The sequence below is a fragment of the Trichosurus vulpecula genome, chromosome 1 (genome assembly GCF_011100635.1).
Source record: "Trichosurus vulpecula isolate mTriVul1 chromosome 1, mTriVul1.pri, whole genome shotgun sequence".
NCBI lineage: Eukaryota > Metazoa > Chordata > Mammalia > Diprotodontia > Phalangeridae > Trichosurus > Trichosurus vulpecula.
In genome coordinates, this window is record NC_050573.1 from 255,239,720 (window position 1) to 255,259,861 (window position 20,142).

The 20,142-nt window shown below is 39.5% G+C and overlaps 1 protein-coding gene across 2 annotated transcripts in view; it reads right to left on the bottom strand.

The window, feature by feature from the left end:
- Positions 1-203: 203 nt before the first annotated feature.
- The window catches only part of GAREM1 (GRB2 associated regulator of MAPK1 subtype 1), a 212,905-nt gene continuing 192,966 nt past the window's right edge, over positions 204-20,142 (bottom strand). Inside the window, exons 5-6 of one of the 2 annotated variants that reach the window (XM_036767274.1) lie at positions 8,053-8,219; positions 204-6,516 (exon numbers count right to left, since the gene is read on the bottom strand). In XM_036767274.1, coding sequence (XP_036623169.1) covers positions 5,616-6,516; positions 8,053-8,219 — 1,068 coding nt within the window. In that variant the 3' untranslated portion in view covers positions 204-5,615. Of the gene's footprint in view, positions 6,520-8,052; positions 8,220-20,142 lie in introns of both variants that reach the window. The other variant, XM_036767266.1, reaches the window with a different exon arrangement.

Genomic DNA, 20,142 nt, shown 5'->3' on the forward strand with positions numbered 1-20,142 from the left:
GACTGGCTTCTTTCCCAATTCATGGAATACTTGCCAGAAGTTTCCAGAATCTTCCCCAGTACTTGATAGTTTCCAATATGACAGAATTCTTTCAGTGTCCCCATCTCCAGTTCTCCAAGATATTTAAAATTTTAGAATGTCAACTGAAGTGTTTACTATACAAGAAGCATGCGGAAGAGTACGTGCAAAATAAAAAGAGCAACTTTAACAAAGGTCCTTTTATTGATGGACATCACTGTAGTCATTAAACAATGAGTTTAGGCTTAAGATACTGTCGATCTTGAGGTACACAACAACAGGTCCATTAGGTAATGCTCCTGAAAAGAATGTATTTGTTAATTTATAGTTGACAATCCATGTTTTCCAAGTAAAGAACTTATGTAAAAATGGTTACAAAATGCTTTAAAAAAATACATTTCTTAGATTCAAGTCACCCCAAACCTTCAGAATGTCATCATCAACTAAGTTCTTTCTAATTTTAGACAGTTCACACAATGTTTTAAATGGGAATTTAACATGGAAGTGGTGGTGGCGGGGGAGATTTTTATCCAAGAAATGCCACTACATGGGATGGTAAACCAAGAAAACCTGCAGACCTGAGACAGGACAATTTCACTGAAGGAGCTCTAGCATCCATATAGTATACAGAACAAAGATACAAAACTAAGCAAAAACACAGAAACCACTTGAATATAATTTTTTTACACATTGTTTTTTTCTTTATGACTTAAAAACTTTAAATGAGGTGAATTTCAAAATGTCAAGTTTTGAAGTTATCATAATGTTTTAGCCAGAAGTTGCCATTCTAATTTTGAAGCAAATATGCCCCTCCCCCCAAAGTAAAGTCTTGCCTATCAGCATTTTTACTGTCTTCTTTAGAACATAATGGACTGGCCTTAACAGACTGAAGCCTTGACCAACCTAATAAGATGAAGAAATTGTTAATAGTTGAACCAATTAATGGAGGACACATCCTTAAAATCACACACATTAGCATACTTGGCTTTTTTTTTGGTAGTCTGGGGATGAAAACTCCTTAATACAGAGGAAAAGCTTGGGAGTCAAGACTCTTAGGTATTGGCTCTAACTCTAACTCTGAGGCCTTCACTGACTTTGGAACTATCAGTTAGTTTGGAAGTCAATCATCCCAAACACTGAGGCTGCTTCACAAGCATGAGGAACGGCCTCTTGAGACAGAAGATAGGCCAGAAAGAAGCTTGTAGCTGCAGGTTAAATTTATTATAAACTTAAAAATAAAAGCAAGCAATACATAATATAGACATATGGTTTTATGTACAATCTTTTTCTGTACACACAAACATATGTATATATATATACACACACTAGTGTGTATATATGTATATACACACAAGCACACATACATACCCATTATATTTGGTGTTATATTCAGAGTAAATTTAAAATCAAAAGAAAACAAAAAGGAATAGTCTCTTGGCTGCTCAAAATGCTTAAGACAAGAGCGCTGTTATAGCCATACATGCCCACTTCTCAGGGAATGCTTGCAGCTAGTACAGAGGTGAATATGGCATGGATTAGCATGTGGTGTACATAAACAGTTGTCTGAAAGCAAAATGGCTGACATGAACCCTTTTTATAACACTTTCCCAGGGCTGATGTTTTGTGGGTGGTGGCTGTATTTTGATACCTCCATACAGGGAAACCTTTCACATAGTTGCTCTGGGTGGTTAACTGAACCTTTATCAAGGTGAATGTCAGATGTAGAGCAAAACAAGCAAGTTTCCCCATCTATAAAGTTGGGCAGTTTGGGTTTAAAAAGAGTAGCTTGAGAGGTGTGGAAACATGTGAATTTAATTTCCCCTATTTTGTGAGGATTGTCTATGCTTTCGTATGAGGTACTGGGATGAAAGAATCTGAAATGTTTCTTCCTAACATTAGTTGCATTTAAGAGTTTAGTGGGTCTGTAGCTTTGCTTCACGATTTCAGAAAGATTACTTAATAGATTAAACAAAAGAAGGCCTGTAAGGCTGAGTTGAGACACTTTTCCCCATCATTACTGAGTATTTGGTCTGCATTTACTGTGTGGACCTCACCAAGAGCAAGGGAAATATCTACGTCTTCTGAGTCATGAGGTAGCCTCACTGACTTTCTGGCCTTGATGGGCAGCAGGAAGCCTTGCTTTTTCTGGATATATGTACATGCTAGATTCTGGTGGCAAAATGCTGGTGGTGAGAATGAAAGATTATTTCTTTTCCACCTCTGCACCATGTTACTTGTTTTAGCTAGGACTCTTTTACAAAGCTATTCATGCTCTGTCTAGTCGGGGTTGTCTGAATACTATTGACAACAGCCACCCAGCTCTATATTTTTGTACTTTAACTCTTGGAAAAGAACATAGCTTATGCTTATTTATGGTTTACAGAAGACAGAAGATGTTTGTTATAACTGTAGAAAAGAGGGGACCCTCCAATCCATAATAGAAAACACACAGGAATGAATTATTAACAGGAGACAGTAGAATTCTGCTATAAAAGTATTTCTAGCCTTAATGATTTTAAACATTATCAAATGGTCTTTTTTTAAAAAATCACCCTCCTTTTCAAGTTGACTGGGAAAGGGGATAAGTGCAGGGAGAGAATCTTTCAAAAAGTATGAACCCTTACTATCAAATATAGCAAATTTAGAGGAATTCATGTCAATCACCTTGATATTTCTCTTGCCCTCAACCACAAGAACCAAATTATTTTTATAGTGACAAACACAAAACAATTTTTAATAAATCATTTGTCCTAAGAAACTTCTGGTTTTAGGCAGAAACAAACCAACAAGAGAAGGGCTGAGCTCTTGTGTAAGGAGAGAATGAAGACTACGCAAAAATTGAGCCCTACTTTCCTTCCTAAATTGGGGAACTATGCAGCTAAGTGCCAAGAGACTTAAAGCTGATTCGTTAGGGAGTAGCTAAAAGGAACCTTTCTAGTCCTCACATTATGTTATATTCTCTCCTTTCCAGAGAAAGAGATCCAAAATGTTAAATTTTTGATAGAACCTTATGAGTTATTCAGTGTAGGTAACTGCTAGTGTGAAAACTCCTTTCACCAATAGAGTGGCTCTTTTTCCTGTACCTTGCAAGTCTTAGAAAGGGCCTGAAGGGGTTGGGGGTGGGTAGGTGGGGTCCGTGCCTAGATGTCATTGAGAGGTGAAGTGTTTTGTCCATGGTCACAAAGCTAACATACGTCTGAGGTGAGACTTGAAACCAAATCTTTTTGATGCCAAGGCTGGCATTCTATCCATCATACATTGTTGACTACTTGTGTAACTAACCTGTAAACAAGTCATTTACCCACTTGGGATCTTTTATTTTTTTAATCTATACCATGAGATGATTGCCCTAGACAGCTCTTACTTTTCCTGGTTGGGTTACAAACTGCACAAGTACGATGGTAGGAGGCTACAAGTCAACATCTTTCCTAGGTAGGTCAGTCTTTTCTTTTTTTAAACCAGATCCATGATTTTATTGGTTTAGGGAGCTCTAGATGAGAAATTCCCTCCATCAATGTAGGTTGGTAACTGCTCTGCAAATTCTAGACTTAAGGAATTGCCTAGAACATTGAGAGGAATTAAGTGTCTTGGTCAAGGTCACACAGCCAGCATGTGTTGGAGGCACCAAGATCATGTTTTTCTATTCGCCCTAAGTACCTTTTAACATCCAGCTTGAGGAAGGAGTTTTGCAGGCGTTTTAAGGAAAGGAAAACAAAAACCACTCTCATCTTCCATGTCAGCACAGATACTTATGCGATGAAACAAAAAAGGAGATGAGTGAAAACCAAAAGTCATTTATTTTTGTTACATTGGTATATTGCAACTCCCTTGTCATGACATGGATTAAAGCTGAACGATGAGCACAAAGACTCATTATCCAGGACAAGAATATTATCTGCTAATTAGACTGCACTAGGCAAGCACACCAGTCACAGTAACCTGTCCTTCACTCAAGAACAGACCCAAAAAATCAGAAGCCAGAACAAGACACAAGTTCACACGGCAGGTATGTCCGCATGGCTCAATCTAAGGATAAAGCTTGCCAGCTGATGATGTACCTACAAAAATATACCCCTAGAGAATGTCTGGATGCCTTCCAAGGCAGAAGGCGGCTTCAGTCTGTAGGGAGACCATGTTGGGAGGACTCAGCTCATGAAACTGAAACTTGAAGGTAGAAGGGGTCTTTTAAATGTTGAAGGAAGAACTTGAATTTGACTACTGAATTTTAAAATATTTAATCCTATCCAAAACAATAGCCAGATTACTATTTCCTTAATTTTAGAGCAGAAAGTCAGTAATGGATTTTGGTTGGGAGTAGGAGAACAGTTAGAAGAGTTAATGAAAATGTCTTCTTACCTATAAAGAGCATCAGAGAAGTCTTAGTTCAGTTTTAAGCTTTAACAACCTAAGACTGCACTAAGATTTTTGGAACATCATTTTTTTTTAATGTCTCTAATTGGTAGAAGGGCCAGAGAATACAACAGAATAACATAACAAAGAATGTCGTTTCTGGCTTCTGGGATCAGCCAATGTATGAAACACATGGAGAACATATTTAGACTGATGGTCTCTAAATTTTCCCCATCAGAAGGATGAATCTAAGTTGGATGCACATTGAGCCTCAGTGTCCCACAATGATAATGATACACTGATGCAAAGGTTTCTTCTCTGCCTCCCAAACTATAGTGGACTGAAAAGATAAAGTCATTCTGAAATGATCTGGCTTCAGGTTTCTTTATTAAGAAGTACAAAAAGATTCACATAGGAGTCCCGGGGTTCCAAGAATTTTTAGCAGTCACCATGTGCATGTAATTTCTGTGAAAGTAAGTGACATTTCTAAGTCTTAATACTTTGATGGAGAGTTTAAACTATTATTTAAATGATTTGACTCAGAGGGTAGTTTTGAAGCATACTTGTGTATCTTGTAGCTTTTCTCTGCTTAGCAAAAGCAGCAGCAGTTATAGGTAAATTACTATTATCATAGTTTATTATTACTTAGGTCACATAACATATCCTAATTCTATCAACATGTGACTTTCAGAACACAGACAACTTTGGGTAAAAAGAACTGCGCTACGCATACAGCATTTTCATTTTCAGAGGATTAGCACAGCCACCTTTAAAACATTTCCAGGCACTAGAATCAAAAGGATTAGCATTCAACAAGCCACCAGACAAAGCACAGCATCTAGTTCACTGTCTGAAGTCAACCCCCAAAAGAAAAGGATTCTTGGTCACAAGGGTATTTTGGATTTACATCTTTCAACTTTGGCTGTTCCATAATAAATATCACACCTGCTTAGCATAAACCTACCTCGGCAAACATCCTAACATTCCCTTTTCTCTTTTAGCAGCTGCTCGGTGTTGAGTGATGTACAAGGCACACCTCTAAAGTGTTCTCTACGGCATTTTTATTGACATACAAAATAGCCTGGTTCATCATCCAAAAACTTAATCTGCATGGTAAAAGTTTCTACCATTATTTACAGAGGGGTTTTAGTGCAAAAAAAAAATTAATAATGAAATTATGTACCAAGTCCTACCCCCTCCAGCACATTAATCCATCAGTTTTATTCAGTGCCAGATAGGCCCCTGGCCTATATCTTGGGCCGCCAGCCATTAATAAACTGCAGTATTTTCTTCACCTGGAGTTTGCTAAGCTTGAAGTCCTCTGAGAGGATCTCTTCAGTTAGCTGGACTAGCAAATTCCCATCGATCTTTTCAGTAACAAAGAACGAGATGACATCTTCTGACAAACCAATGAACCGTAGTGATTTGGACACTTCCTCTATAGAAAGTCCTGACAGGTCGGTGGGCGGTTGCCATGGGGAACCATCACCACAAGATCTTGGCGCTAACTGGAGGTGAAGGGGTGAGGAAAAAGGATAAGAAATGGAGAAAATGTCTTGTGTGCCTTTTTTAACAAAATACTGATCCTCTGACAGGTCTGGTGAGCCAGGTTTAGGGTCTTCCTCAGCACCATCAATTTTCAGAGGCAAAGGAAATGATTCTGGGGCCAGTTTCTCCTCAGTTAGTTTGGGTGCTCTCGGGGGTAAGGCCGGGCATGAGTGACTCTGTTTTGCTGGGCTAGTTGCTAAGGTCTTCTCATCTGTGCACTCTAAGGAGTAACTGGCTGACTTAGGACACCCAGACATGCCACCTGTGAACTCTGCTGAACCTGACTGGGTGGAGCCTACATAGAGGTCACACCCTTCAAAATCAAAAGCTGCTGGACAGTTCCTTTTGGGTGTGCCTGGTGTCTTCTGCCTAGGGTAACTATAACTTCTGCTTGGATCCAACAGGAAGTCATTCCTGTTCTCACTCTCAGTTGCTCCCAAGAAATGGCTAGGCCATGACAGTCTAGAGGACAGAGCTTCAGCAGTGGGGCTTCCAAAGGGAGATCGGCTAAGTTCCAGAGATTCAGTCTTCATCCTGTTACATGGATAGCAGGAAACAGAAGCACTTTCTGAAGGACTTGTTGGGTCACTCTCAGTGACACTGCTTAAAAGCAAAGATAGACAGAAGGGGAAGTTAGCAAAAAAAGGTTCCTAATCAATCAATCAACATGTATTAAGTGCCTACTATGTGCCAGGCATTGTGCTAAGCCCAAAGCCATCACCATCCAGAGCTATTGATTACATACTAAAAAAAGAGTCAGGGAAACTCTTAAGAGTGTTTCTCATAATAAAACACTCATTCACCTCAGACTTTTAAATGTTAGGTTTTGAAAAGTGTTAAAAGTGTTAGCTAAAAATCAGTAGAACATCAGAATATTAATCTTTATTATTCCCTAGTCCCTCAACCCCACCTCACCCCAGCACCACCTCTGGGGGAAAACAATTAATCTTCCACTCTTGTAACAATTCATTGACAACTAGTTTATCTTAACAACAGGGGTTTAGGCCCTAGAATAACCAAGAGCATTTTCAAGAAAGGTTTCCTTTAAATTCTAAGGGAGATTAGCATTTGGGATGTTATGTTCAGTTCTGAAAACTACTATTTTTCTGAATTTTAATAGGGACACAGGCAAACTGGAGTATATGTTTTTTTTTTTTTAAAAAAGGGCAATACCAAGAAGGGTCTGGAAGCCATGTTCCACGAGAACAGTTGAAAAAAATATGGATGCTCAGGTGGGAGAAATAAAGGCACAAGGAGCACATGCTGCAAATATTTGAGGGAGCTGATATGTGGATGTAAGACATTATAGAAGATAAGTCAGTGGAAGTTACAGAGGCCAATTTTGGCCTTACTGAAGCATGCAGAATTACAGCTGTCCATAAATAAAACAGGTTCCCTCACACAGTAGTGAGCTTCTCTTCAATGAAGTGCTCAGGCACAGTCTGATGACTGCATCTTAAGGATGTGGGGCAGAGCAGTCCTATAAACTGGGCACGAAGTTGTACTAGGGGACCTTTAAGACCCCTCAGGGCTTCAGAATTTTATGGTTCTCTGATCTTACAGACCTGCAAAATGTTTTGGAGGCTTGTGGTGGCTACTACCAATAATAACTATAAAGAAAAGAAATGAGGGTACACATATTATCTGAATTTTGGGAGAGTCCCAGCACCTAACACAGTCCTCCAAACAAAACAGGCATTTAATAAATGCTTGCTGAATGAATGAAAAAAAAGTTATTGGTCTGAGACCACCTATGCTCTCCTACTGTCTTTATAGAGCCAACCTCTATTAGTTATTTCCACTGAGTATCCAGTTAACCCTTATCAATGATAGGGTATATCATCATTTCCTTTTACAGGAGGAGACTTCAGTCCTTAATAATTTAACATTAAGTTTCTCAAAGGTGAATTCTATTTTCTTCTCTTCTTGGGATACGTGGCTCAGCCCTAAAATGCTACATTTCAAATGTTGGTTCAAAAGAGCATCCTTTACGTATTTTTACTCTCAAATTCCTTTTGGAATATTTTGGCCCTGGATTCATTCCCTTTTAAGTTCACAGACCTCCACAGACCAGATGATAAGAAGAACCACGTTGAAGGTTACTTGCTAGCAAGACCTCTCAGCTCCAGCACTTACATGTTGTGCAGCCCTGAAGAATAATAGGACAAGGTGGGGCTGGGAGAACGTGTCTGTTGCCTCACTGGTTTAGCGGATCGAGGAGGAATGGAAGGACTTGTAGATGAAGGCTTTGCGCTCCTGGGTGGAACAGGTGGTGCATTCAAGAGTCGGCATTCTTCCTTAACCTAGAACAAGAGAATAAATACTCCAGGTGAGCAACAGAACTGGACAATACTTCTAGGTGCAGGTGTTAAGTCTCTCTCTTTAAAAATAACAGAATCAGAAGGGGAGGGAACCAGGAAAGGCCTGGCACTCATGACTGTTAACTGATGTATGCTGCCAGAGATAACATCAGGCACCTGTCAAATGCATTCAAGGACAAATTGGTTTGGAAAGAGGTGGTTTGGTGAGTGCTGGTGACTGTCCAAAAACAGTAGCTAAAATGTTTAAGTCATTTTAAAGTAACTTTGGATGAAAAACTAAAAAAATCGAAAGTTTATGAAATAGGTACATTAACAAAGTGAAAAGCATATAAGGCTAACATGAGGAGCTGAATTTCTCATACTGTGTTATAGTACTCACTCACTAGTGCTAATCTTGAAATGATGCAAATTTTAGAAAATAATACACATCCTCTCCATAATCTAAACTCTGGTTTAGAGATGCCCTCCAGATCAAAAAATGGGCTTTCTTGCAAATGCCAAACCTTAAGCATTCATCATCCTTCCCTGACCTTCATGTGAGACTGGCTGACGCCTGAATTGGGCCTGGGTTCCAGCTGCCATCTTCACATTGCCCATCCACAGAATGTTCTCCTAGAAGTCAATTTTTAGGCCCAGTATACTTTAACTGTAATTGTTTCATTCAGACAGCAGGGGGGAATTTGTGCCTGGTTCTGCTCCTGTAACCTAACTCCAGAGGCACAGAAATACACAGTCCATACTAGTCAAAATAAATAAAATAAAAAAGGAGTTAGGGGTAATATTATGGTAGTGCCGAGCCTGTCTGAAGAGCAGCCCCATCTTTCCGCTAAAGCAGCTCCTAGGTGTTCATCCATAGGAGGATATAGATTACATATGAAGTATGTATTTATCTGACGTTTAATTAATTAATTAATATTTAAAGCTTTCCCTTTGCAATGAAAAATGTAAGGCTGGAAAGCCTGAAATTTTCAAAGTTACAGATATTCTCCCCCTCAACAGCACGTCATGGACTTTCTCTCCTGTTGTTCCACCAATTCCACCCTCCCTGCCCTCAACCCCTCTTTTTGTTTGTTTGTTTTGGTTATAAGTGCCCCTTGTCAAAAAGCCACTGGATGGGGAGTCAGGAAGGCCTGGGGTTGTGCAACCTCAGAAGCAAGTCTCTGGGCTCCTTCATCTGTCAAATAAAAAGGGCCTGGAGTAATCGATCTCTAAGGCCTATTCTGGTTTTAAAATTCTACGAAGACTGAGCCAAGATGCCTGCCTTGGGGGGGTCTTAGAATCGATCAATATCAATCAACAAGGCAGGCTGGAGCTCAGTTGTGAAGGGCTTTAAACAGCAAATTAAGGAGCAGTAAAGAGCTTTAAAAGCTAAAAAGAGGCCTTTGCCTTTACATTTGATTCTAGAAGTAAAAAGGGAGCCATTGGAGTTTAATGAGCAGGGGAGTGATACTGTCAGACCTTAGCTTTAAAAAAGTCACTTTGGCAGCTGTGTGGAAGATAGATGGGAGAGACCATGAGGCAGGGAGAGAGATTAGGCTGGGATGCTTGGACTGAAAAAAGTAAGGCTGGAAGAGGATGGAGACAAATGGGAAGAATTTCTGACCCAAAGGCCTATGTTGTAAATTAGGGGGCCTTGTTTTCTACCACTCAGAACTCTGGGGCTCTCATTGTTTTGTTTTCACACCATTTTCAAATAAATCTGAGTTACAAGCCTACACAACAGGGAAGCACGGTGTCTTCTTCCTCCTAGCTTACTGGGTGATCTTATCTATTCTGAGGTAGCCAGCCCCACATATCAATTTTAGAGTCCCAGGTTGTAGGAATCAACCTCCCAAAGTCATCCAGTCCAACTTCCTGATTTTACAGATAAGGAAATGGAGGCACAAAGGCACTCCACCCTCTACCCCTGGGCTATTAACAGTCACTTTCCAGATAGGAGGAGAGGCTGGGGAAGGAGGGGGAATACATTATGAAAGATGCATCTGCTTTCTTTGGGAAGCTCAAAATTGGGGATTAACTCTAAAATGGGATTTATTTCCAAAGGGAGGCTAATGTTTTAAATTATAATGAATGTTACAAGGGACATTTCAGCCAACATAAATCTTGGGTCACAGCAAGTGGGATATTCTGTTGTGCTAACACAGAAGAGGGCATCTATGTGGCACAGTGGATAGAGTCCCTGGTTTGGAGTCGGGAAGAACCAAATTCAAATCCAGCCACAGATGCTAGCTAGTATGATGCTGGGCAAATCATTTAACCCTATTTGCCTCGGTTTCCTCATCTGGAGAAGAAAATGGCAACCCCACTTGAGTATCTTTGCCAGGCACACCCCCAAGGGGTTCATGAAGAGTTACTTCCTTCAAGCTGTCCTCATCACAATGTAAGTTACTAGAAAAAGATGTAGGGTTTGATTCTTCTACCTCCTTCCCCTGGATATCCAAGTATGCCTTTCTTTGGGTAGAAAGGCTATTGGAAAGCTGCGGATGGAGTTACTGAACAGTTTGCCAGGTGAGTAAGGAGCAAAGGAAGACAGAAAAGAAACATCCTCTACCCTCCCTCCCCAGTGGCAATGGGTGTTTCTAGTCACTGTATTGCAGAAAGAGTACTAGATTTGGAGCCAAAGCCCTGGCCTCAAATCCCAGTTTAACTTCCCCAGGTTTTTGCCTCTTTTTGTATTCTCAGAGATTAGCATGGTGTCTGGCACCTAGCAGGTGCTTACCCAATCTATAAAACAAAGGGACTGGACTAAATAATTTTTGAGATCTCTTTTAGCCTAAATCTACGACCCTATTTATGAGAGTACAATGGTACAATAGTACAATCCTGACATATAATAACCTCCAAATAACCTGAATCATAAAGCAAACGACATTTATATTCTCTCCAATTATAGGAAACGCCGTAAGGAAAAAAATGGAGTTAAGGGAACATTAAAATGTATCTGAGAGAGCTCCTTTACCCTGATATCCATTTCCCCCTCTCATCCTAATAGTGAAGGTTAAAGCGTGTGAGGCAAGAACCTAGAGATATGTTTGTGATTGGAAACAATTTTCCACTGCTAAGTATAAAACAGGCACAGGCAATCATTTCCAATTGCGGAGAGAGTGCTGCCATCTCGAGCCAGACTGCAGGAGGCCTTCATTTAACGTGGTATGGAAATATGCACGCTCTAGTTAGAGCTAGTGTTTAAATAGTGCCTTGAGGTTTGTAAAGTGCTTTACAAATATCTCATTTTATCCTCACATCCACCTATCATCTCCATTTTAGAGATGAGAAGACCGAGGTAGACAGAAGTGAAGTGACTGCCCACCACCACACAGCTGGTAAGTTTCTGAGATGGGATTAGAACTCAGGTCTTCCTGACTCCAGGACCAGAGGGCTATCCATTTTTCTTACCTAGCTATTGACTCAGAGAGTTAAGAAAGAGTCCCTGATATCTTTGCTTCTCCTGCTTATGAAGTGTCATTGATCAAGATACAAAAGGTGATTCCAGAGAGGTTAATTTACCTGCTCCCAGATTCCTCTCCAAGTTTTCCTATTCAATGTACCTTTCTCTAGTGTAACAATTTTGGCATACTGTTTAACTAAGGTATGTGGTTTTTACTGTGTCACTCTTCTGTTCTAAAACCTTTAGTAGCTCACTGCTGATCACAGGCTACAGTGCAAACTCCTTTTTTTTTTTTATTTTACACTCACAATCCTCTATAATCTGGACTTTTCCATCCTTAATGCTCACTATCATCCATTGTACCCACCTACAAAGCACGAGTCCAGAGATGGGATAGGGGTGGGTACAGGAGGTGGCCTTATGGTGCCTTGTTGTGGCCAAGGGGCTTGTGTAGCTTAATGAAACAGCAAGCTATGCCGTGCAGAGTTATCTTAGACAGACGGGTCATAGTGGAGAATGCTGACAAAAGGTGATCCGTTGGAGAAGGAAATGGCAAACCACTGCAATATCTTTGTCAAGAACACCCCATGGACTGCACTAAAATGATCAAAGACATGATGTTGATCATCAAGTTGATCAAGAAGATGAACCCCTCAGGTCAGAAGGTGTCCAATCTGCTATTGGGGAGGTATGGAGGACAACTACAAGTAGAACTAGTACTAATGAAGTGGTTGAGCCAAAGATGAGAGGAAGCTCAGCTGTGGATGCATCTGGTGACAAAAGTAAAGTCCAAAGCTGTAAAGATCGGTATTGCACAGGAACCCGGAATGTAAGATCTATGAGCCAAGGTAAGCTGGATGTGGCCAAACAGGAGATGGAAAGATTAAACATTGGCATTGTGGGTGTCAGTGAACTTAAATGGATGAGAATGGGTGAAGTGAATTCAGATGATCACTACATATACTATTGTGGGTAAGAAGAAATGTCGTAGCCCCTGTAGTCAATAAAAGGGTGAGAAAAGCAGTACTGGGGTATAATTTCGAAAATGACTAAATGATATGTTTGAATCCAAGGCAAACCATTCAAAATCACAGTAATACAAGTTTATACTCTAACCGCTGATGCCAAAGAGTCCAAAGTTGATCACTTCTGTGAAGATTCACAACATCTTTCTAAAAATAACACCAAAAATGATGTCACATTCATCATAGGGGACTGGAATCAAAACATAATTGGAATAATAGGAAAGTTTGGCCTAGGAGTACAAAATGAAGCAGAGCAGAGACTAATAGGGTTTTGTCAAGATAACATGCTGGTCATAGCAAACACTCTTTTCCAACAACCTAAAAGGCAACTCTACACACAGACATTACCAGACAGTCAATCAAAATCAGCTTGATTATAAACATTGCAGCCACAGATGGAAAAACTCTATATAGTCACTTAAAACAAGACCTGGAGATGATTGTGGCTCAAGTCATGAGTTTCTTATTGCAAAATTCAGACTTAAATTGAAGAAAGTAGGGAAAACCATCAGACCACACAGGTATTTAAGACCTAAATAAGATCCCTTATGAATATGAAGTGGAAGTGATGACGAGGTTTAAAGAATTAAATCTGGTGGATAGAGTTCCTGAAGATCTATGGAAAGAGGTTTATAGTATTGTATGGGAGGCAGCAACAAAAAACATTTCAAAGAAAAAGATGAGCAAGAAAGTCCAATGGCTGTCTGAGGAGGCTTTACAAATAGCTAAGGAAAGAAGGAAAATAAAAGGGAAGGAAGAAAGGGAAAAATATACCCAACTGAATGCAGAATTCCAGAGAATAGCAAGGAGAACTAAGAAGGTTTTCTTAAATGAGAAATGCAAAGAAATAGGAGAAAACAATAAAATTGAAAAGACAAGAAATCTCAAGAAAATCAGAGCTATCGAGGAAACATTTTGTACAATAATCGGCATAAAAGACAATAATGGTAAGGGCTTAACATAAGGAGAAGAGATTAAGAAGAGGTAGCAAGGATACACAAAAGAACTATACAAGAAAGATCTTAACATCACCAATAACCACAATGGTGCAGTTATTGATCTAGAGTCAGACATCCTGAAGAATGAACAATACGAGATATTGGAATAATAGGAAGTGATAGAATTCCAGCAGAGCTATTTAAAATCCTAAAAGATGATGCCAGAAAATTTGGAAAACTCAACAGTAGCCACTGGATTGGAAAAGATCAGTTTATGTTCTAATCCTAAAGAAAGGCAATGCCAAGGAATATCCAAATTACCAAATAACTGCACCCATTTCACATGCCAGTAAGGCTATGCTTAAGGTTCTGCTAGCTAGGCTTCAGCAATATGTGAACCAAGAATCACCAGAAGAACAGGCTGGTTTTCAAAGAGGCAGAGGAACTAGAGACCAAATTGCCAACATCCTTTGCTGGATTATGGAGAAAGCAAAGGAGTTTCAGGGGAAAAAAATTCATTGACTACATGAAAGCCTTTGAATGTGTGGATCACAACGAAATGTGACAAACCCTCGGAGATGTGAGAATCAGATCATCTTACTTGACTCCTGAGGACCCAGGCCAAGAAGCAACAATAGAACTGAACATGGAACAACTGATTGATTTAAGATTGGAAAAGGAGTATAACAAGGCTGTATACTGTCACCTTATTTATTTACTTTATATGCAGAACACATCAAGCAAAATGACAGACTAGATGAATCAAAAGCTGGAATTCAGGTTGCTGGGAGAAACAGCAACAATCTCAGACATATAGATGATAACACTCTGAGGGCAGAAAGTGAAGTAGAGTTAAGAAGCCTCTTGATGAGAGTGAAAGAGGAGAGTATAAAAGCTGGCTTAAAGCTTAACATACAAAAAAAAACCACCCTAAGATGTTGGCAACAGGTCCCATCACTTCTTGGCAAACAGAGGGAGAAGAAACGGAAGCAGTGTCAGATTTTATATTCTTGGGCTCAAAGATCACTGCAGATGGCAACTACAGCCATGAAATAAAAAATGCTTGCTCCTTGGAAAGAAAGCTATGGCAAATCTGAAGAGCATACTACAAAGCAGAGACATCATCCTGCCAACAAAGTTTCACATAGTCAAAGCTATGATTTTTCCAGTAGCAATATATGGCTGTTGAGAGTTAGACTATATGGAAAGCTGAGCACTGCAGAATTGACTCAAACTGTGGTGCTGGAGAAGACTTTTGAGAATCCCTTGGACAGCAAGGATATCAAATCAGTAAATACTTAAAGAAAATACTTAATTCTGGATATTCACTGGAGGGTCAAATGTTGAAGCCTAAATACTGTGGCCAAGTAATGAGGTGATGAGAAAAGACAAACTGTCCTCCTTACCACTTCTCAAACATGCCAGTCCTTCTCGCAGGCTGTTTCCCATGCCTGGAATGCACTCCCTCCTCACCTCTCTCTCTCAGAATTTCATTGGAGGCTCAGTTTAAGGGCCACCTTCTACATGAGCCTTTTCCTGATGCTTGTTTCCCCTTTCTAAATGATATGCATACATATATATATATATACACACATACACATACACACACACGTGTGTGTGTGTGTGTGTGTGTGTGTGAGAGAGAGAGAGAGAGAGAAAAAGAGAGAGAGAGAGAGAGAGAGAGAGAGAATGAAGAGCCCATTTATTTCTGCAGGCTACACTAGAAATTCCCTCAGGGCAGGGGCTGTTTTTGCTTTTACCTCTGTATAGTCAGTGGGGTTTAATAAATATTTACAGATTAACTGATTGACCATAGCTTATCAGGCGGAACTTCTAAGCTATAGGCAATGATATCAAATCACAGAATAGTTGTATTTTATGTACTTCTGAGCATATGTTCTGGGCATTCAGTTGCTGGATGAAAAAGTCATTTTCTTGACAATTCCAGAGAAGAACTAGGCTCACTTTCCTTTTAATCAATCGGTCAACAAGCAATTTTTAAGTGCCTCCTATGTGCCTGGCACTGTGCTGACACTGGGGAATGGAGAGAAAAATGAAACTGTTCCTGCCCTCAAGAAGCTTACACTGTCTTTTTTGCTTAGTGCACATATGGTGTGCCTGTAATAAAAAGTGATACAATATTTGCAAGAATACCCTCAACGGATAACATGCATTTGCATTTTGAAATTGAGGATAAAGTACACAAAGGATTTCCTGATACCATCTTTCTTTTATCTTTGGCATTGCTGTAGACTCCAGACAAGTGTCTAAATGTACATGCATAATTTTATGATTTGAGGATTTGGTACTGGACGGATCCTCAGAATATATTCTAATTCGATCACCTTTATGAATAAATTGAACAAAAAACTATTTTTCTGATCATCCACCCAGGTTCCATTTCTTCCATACAGATGCTTGCTCATGACTACAACCAAGGAAAAGTCACAAAGAAAAAGTGAGAATGAAAACACTGACCATGTGGAGTGAGAAGAGCTTAAATTTTGAAATAAGCCCCTCCTTTTCATGGAACTTCTGAATTTTTCTGCTGTGCAAAGAAATGACAGTCTCACAGACTGTCCCTCACTTCCTGGATTAAAGAAACAGTTTAAGAAAAGTAAACACAGCACTTACTACAAAACATTCTTTGCTGAACAGGCTTCAAACTTCCTTTGAGGGAAAAAAAGTGTTTCAATTTCATAACTGTGTTTGCTCAATGCTGTTTTTAATGGCATAACTAACCACAAAAGTGAGTCAAACTGGCAGAAATGTTAAAAAGCCTTAGTTACACATTTAAGTTCCTGATTGCACATGCAGCTAGAAAAGTATACATATTGTGCACATTTGTAATTCACTTGTTAGCCTTTGTAGTTAGACACAAGGCTGTTGATAAGACTTACATGCTGAATACAAAAATATGGCCAAATGTTTTCAGGGCAACACTAGGAAGTTCTAGAAGAAGCATATTATATAGCTCCTTATGTTAAAACACCTGGAAAAGGTATTTGAGCAGCTAGGTGGAGCAGTGGACAGACTGCTGGGCATGGAGTGAGGAAAATCTTGAGTTCAAATTTGACCTCAGATACTACCTGTATGACCCTGGGCAAGTCACTTAACCCCGTTTGCCTCAGTTTCCTCATCTGTAAAATGACCAGGAAAAGGAAATGGCAAACCACTCCAGTATCTTTGCCAAGAAAACCCCATTTAGGGTCATGAAGAGTTAGACAGGACTAGAAAACAACTGAACAAAATAGGGACATTTGCTGAAAAGGGCAAAATTTCTTGGGTTACTATTATCTGGGGAGAATGCTTATGATAGGATCATAGATGTACAGATGGAAGAGGCTTCAGAGACTTTCTAGTGCAACACTCTCATCTTTCAAAGAACCTGAATGACACCTTTCCATATCCTCCCTCCCAAGCTATCTTGTACTTAACTACTTTGGATTTATTTGGATTTATTCTCCTTATATTTATTTTGCATGTACTTTTATATGCTCTTGTCATCTCCCCTGCAAGAATGTAAACTCTTTGAAAGTATGTATTGCTTCATTGATTGAATTCGTATCTCTGGTGCCTGGATGTGAAGAAACTGAGGCCCACCATCACAAGGGTTTGCTACCCTTGCAAACTTGCTACCACTTGCTGTGTCAGTCTAGGGATTTGATCTCACTTCTGATTCCACAGCCATTCTCTCTCCATTGTACTACACTGCCTTCTCCATCATCCCCCCAAAGATAAGAAAGACCATTTTGCTTTGAAATGTGGATTACCTCTAAACACGGAAAACTATCATTTAGTATCTGTGCTGACAGTTACCCAGTGGTTCTATCTCCATCAGATTATGCCTCCTCTGTGGAACAATAAGCTTGATTCATTCAGAGTATTACTTTCCTTCATTACTGCTTCTCAAGCTAAGACAAGGGAGCTAAGATGACACTATGGGGGATCAAATAAAATAACACATATTTAGTGCTTTGTAAACCTTAACATGCTATACAAATGCTAGTTATTGTTAGAACTGTTATTAATTATCTAACAGTTTTGTAACTGTGCTTCACTGAACTTTCTAACTTTGCTCTCAAAGTTCTCTGGCTCTGGATTTCATGTCCATCTGATTCCATTCTCCTCTCCTCCCTGATACCCATCACCCCCCGCCCCCTCCAACACCATAACAAAATCATTAGAGCCTTAAGAAATCTTATTTATAAAAGGGGCATTTGTACAAAAAGTTCACAACCCCATCAAGTAGCCATAAGTGGATGTTTTCAGTCATAGAAAAAAAAATGTAAAGGTTTAGAGCAATGATATAGCAATAAAGTGAACTTCTATTTTATTAATTGGCAAAGAACAGATAAGAACTGAAGAATCAAAAATCTTGTGACTCTCAGACACATTAATTTGTATTTTTCCAGTTTTATACATTAAAGACAAGGACCTAACACAGACCTGGCTCTGAAATGGACTCCAATATTCCAAGCCTCTGGCGAGAGAGGCAAGTGGGAGGGAGCAGGCAGTCACCAATTGGGAAACATGAACATCAGCTGGTTCTGAAAAGAAGTAGTTGTTTAAACTCTAGGCAGGCAGGGACAAGGATACTGCCATAGTGTCAATAGAGAGAATATGCCATTAAAAATGGGGGGAGGGGAGAGCCACTAGAGATATGCAAGAGAGAATTCTATTGCTAGAATTCTGAAAAATTGCAAGAATTTTCTGGAAAAAAGGCCTTTAACAAATGGCAGATGCATTTACATCTGCATACATATATATATATATATATATGTATGTATGTATGTATGTATGTATGTATGTATATGTATGTTTGAGTTTAAGAAAGAATTTACCCATGGATTGAATTCAGTATTTTAATTAACACTCTTTTCCTCAAAGGATGTTAATTAACATGAAAGACACGTAATAGTTCATCAGTATATAGGATTTTTTTAAAGGTGGGCAGCAAAGAATCTAGTATAATAGATTCAAAACTTCCAAACTATTCTGTTCTTTTAGTCTTCCTGCCAAAAAGCACACAGAAATACACTTACATAATGGTTGTGTTCTTGAAAAATTGTATGCAAACCATTTTAAATGTGAATATCCTAGGATAGCTTGCTAATTAGTGGAGCCCTATGGTGATTTCTTTCCAACGACTACCCCAAAATTTGTACTTTTGGGGTAAATACGAAGTTTTCTGTGTTTAAAGGCCATCACCGCTATCAAGTATAGAGTCTTAAAGAGAATCATCATCACCACAACTTCTTTTACAGTAACTCTTACCCCCATCTTTCATGATTTTCTGTCCTAAGGCCCTGCTGCAGCTAGCCTCAGTGGCTCAGAGTTAGGAGAGAGTCTTGCTCCCACTGACAGCTAGTAGAGGAGAGGGTACCTGAAATCCAACTTCAGGTCTTTGTCAGGGTCAAGTGTCATATATGTTGTATATCTTCTGAGGCAGCAGAAGCTGTGGGTGGGGGAGGGTTGGTCCAAACCTACATAACCTCTCTCCACCCTCAGCTGTGGGGGTCCTGCGGAAGTCTATCACCTTGAAGCTGATGACACCACTGTTTACTGTAATATTTACATATCTCTTAATAATTTAACATGCATTAAACTTCCTGCCATTTTTATTAGGTTCATTGGTCATTGACAAAGTTTTTGAGTGTTGTGTCCCTAACCTCATTTCCCCCATGAGCCCTGTGGTTTTCATTGTTGAATTTTACACAGTGGGATGCCTTTTGGGAACTTTCACGTCCCTAAGTCGAGTTATAGTAGAACTGCCTGCATTTCAAAAATAACAGCCAACAGCAAGAAAATCAAGATCATGAACAGAATGAAAATGACTTATAAAATGGAAAAAGTGACCATCTGATTAGAACTGATGGAATTTTAGAGAATTTGTTTAAGAAATTAGCCAAAATCGTCACATATCTTTAATCTCTGTGCCTGGGGAGGCTAAGGCTGGTGGATCTCTTGAGTGTGGAAGTTCTGAACTGCAGTGATGCTAAAACTGATCAGATGGCTTCACTTAGTCTGGCACCAATATGGTAGAGCCCCAGGAAATGGAGGGCCACCAGGCTGCTGAGGAGTTGGTGAACTATACTGGATTAAAACTTCCATGCCAATCAACTATAGAACTGGGCCCATGAGTGGCTGCTCTGCTTCCAACTTAGGCAAGATAGGGGGAGCCCTTGTCACCCCACCCCTAAGAAGAGCAAAAAGCCAAAACACAAACCAATAGAAAAATCAACCTAAAACGAATGGTCCATCAGGTCACCCTGATCCCAAGGCAAAATGTGCAAGTTTAAAAACAGAAAAAGATAGCTACAAAATAAGTTAGGCATATTACCTTAGTTCATCTGAACCAATTTTGGGGGAAACAGTAGTTATTTTGTATTTCTATCTTCACAAAAAAGGGAATAGTTTGCTATCCCTCCCAAAAAACTTTTTTGGATAACTGGGGGAGGGGAAGTTGTTTGGTTTTTTTTAAAGAAGGAAATAAATGCTCTGAACCTAAAAGATAATAAAAACCAACCAAAATGATATTCTTATAAAGATAA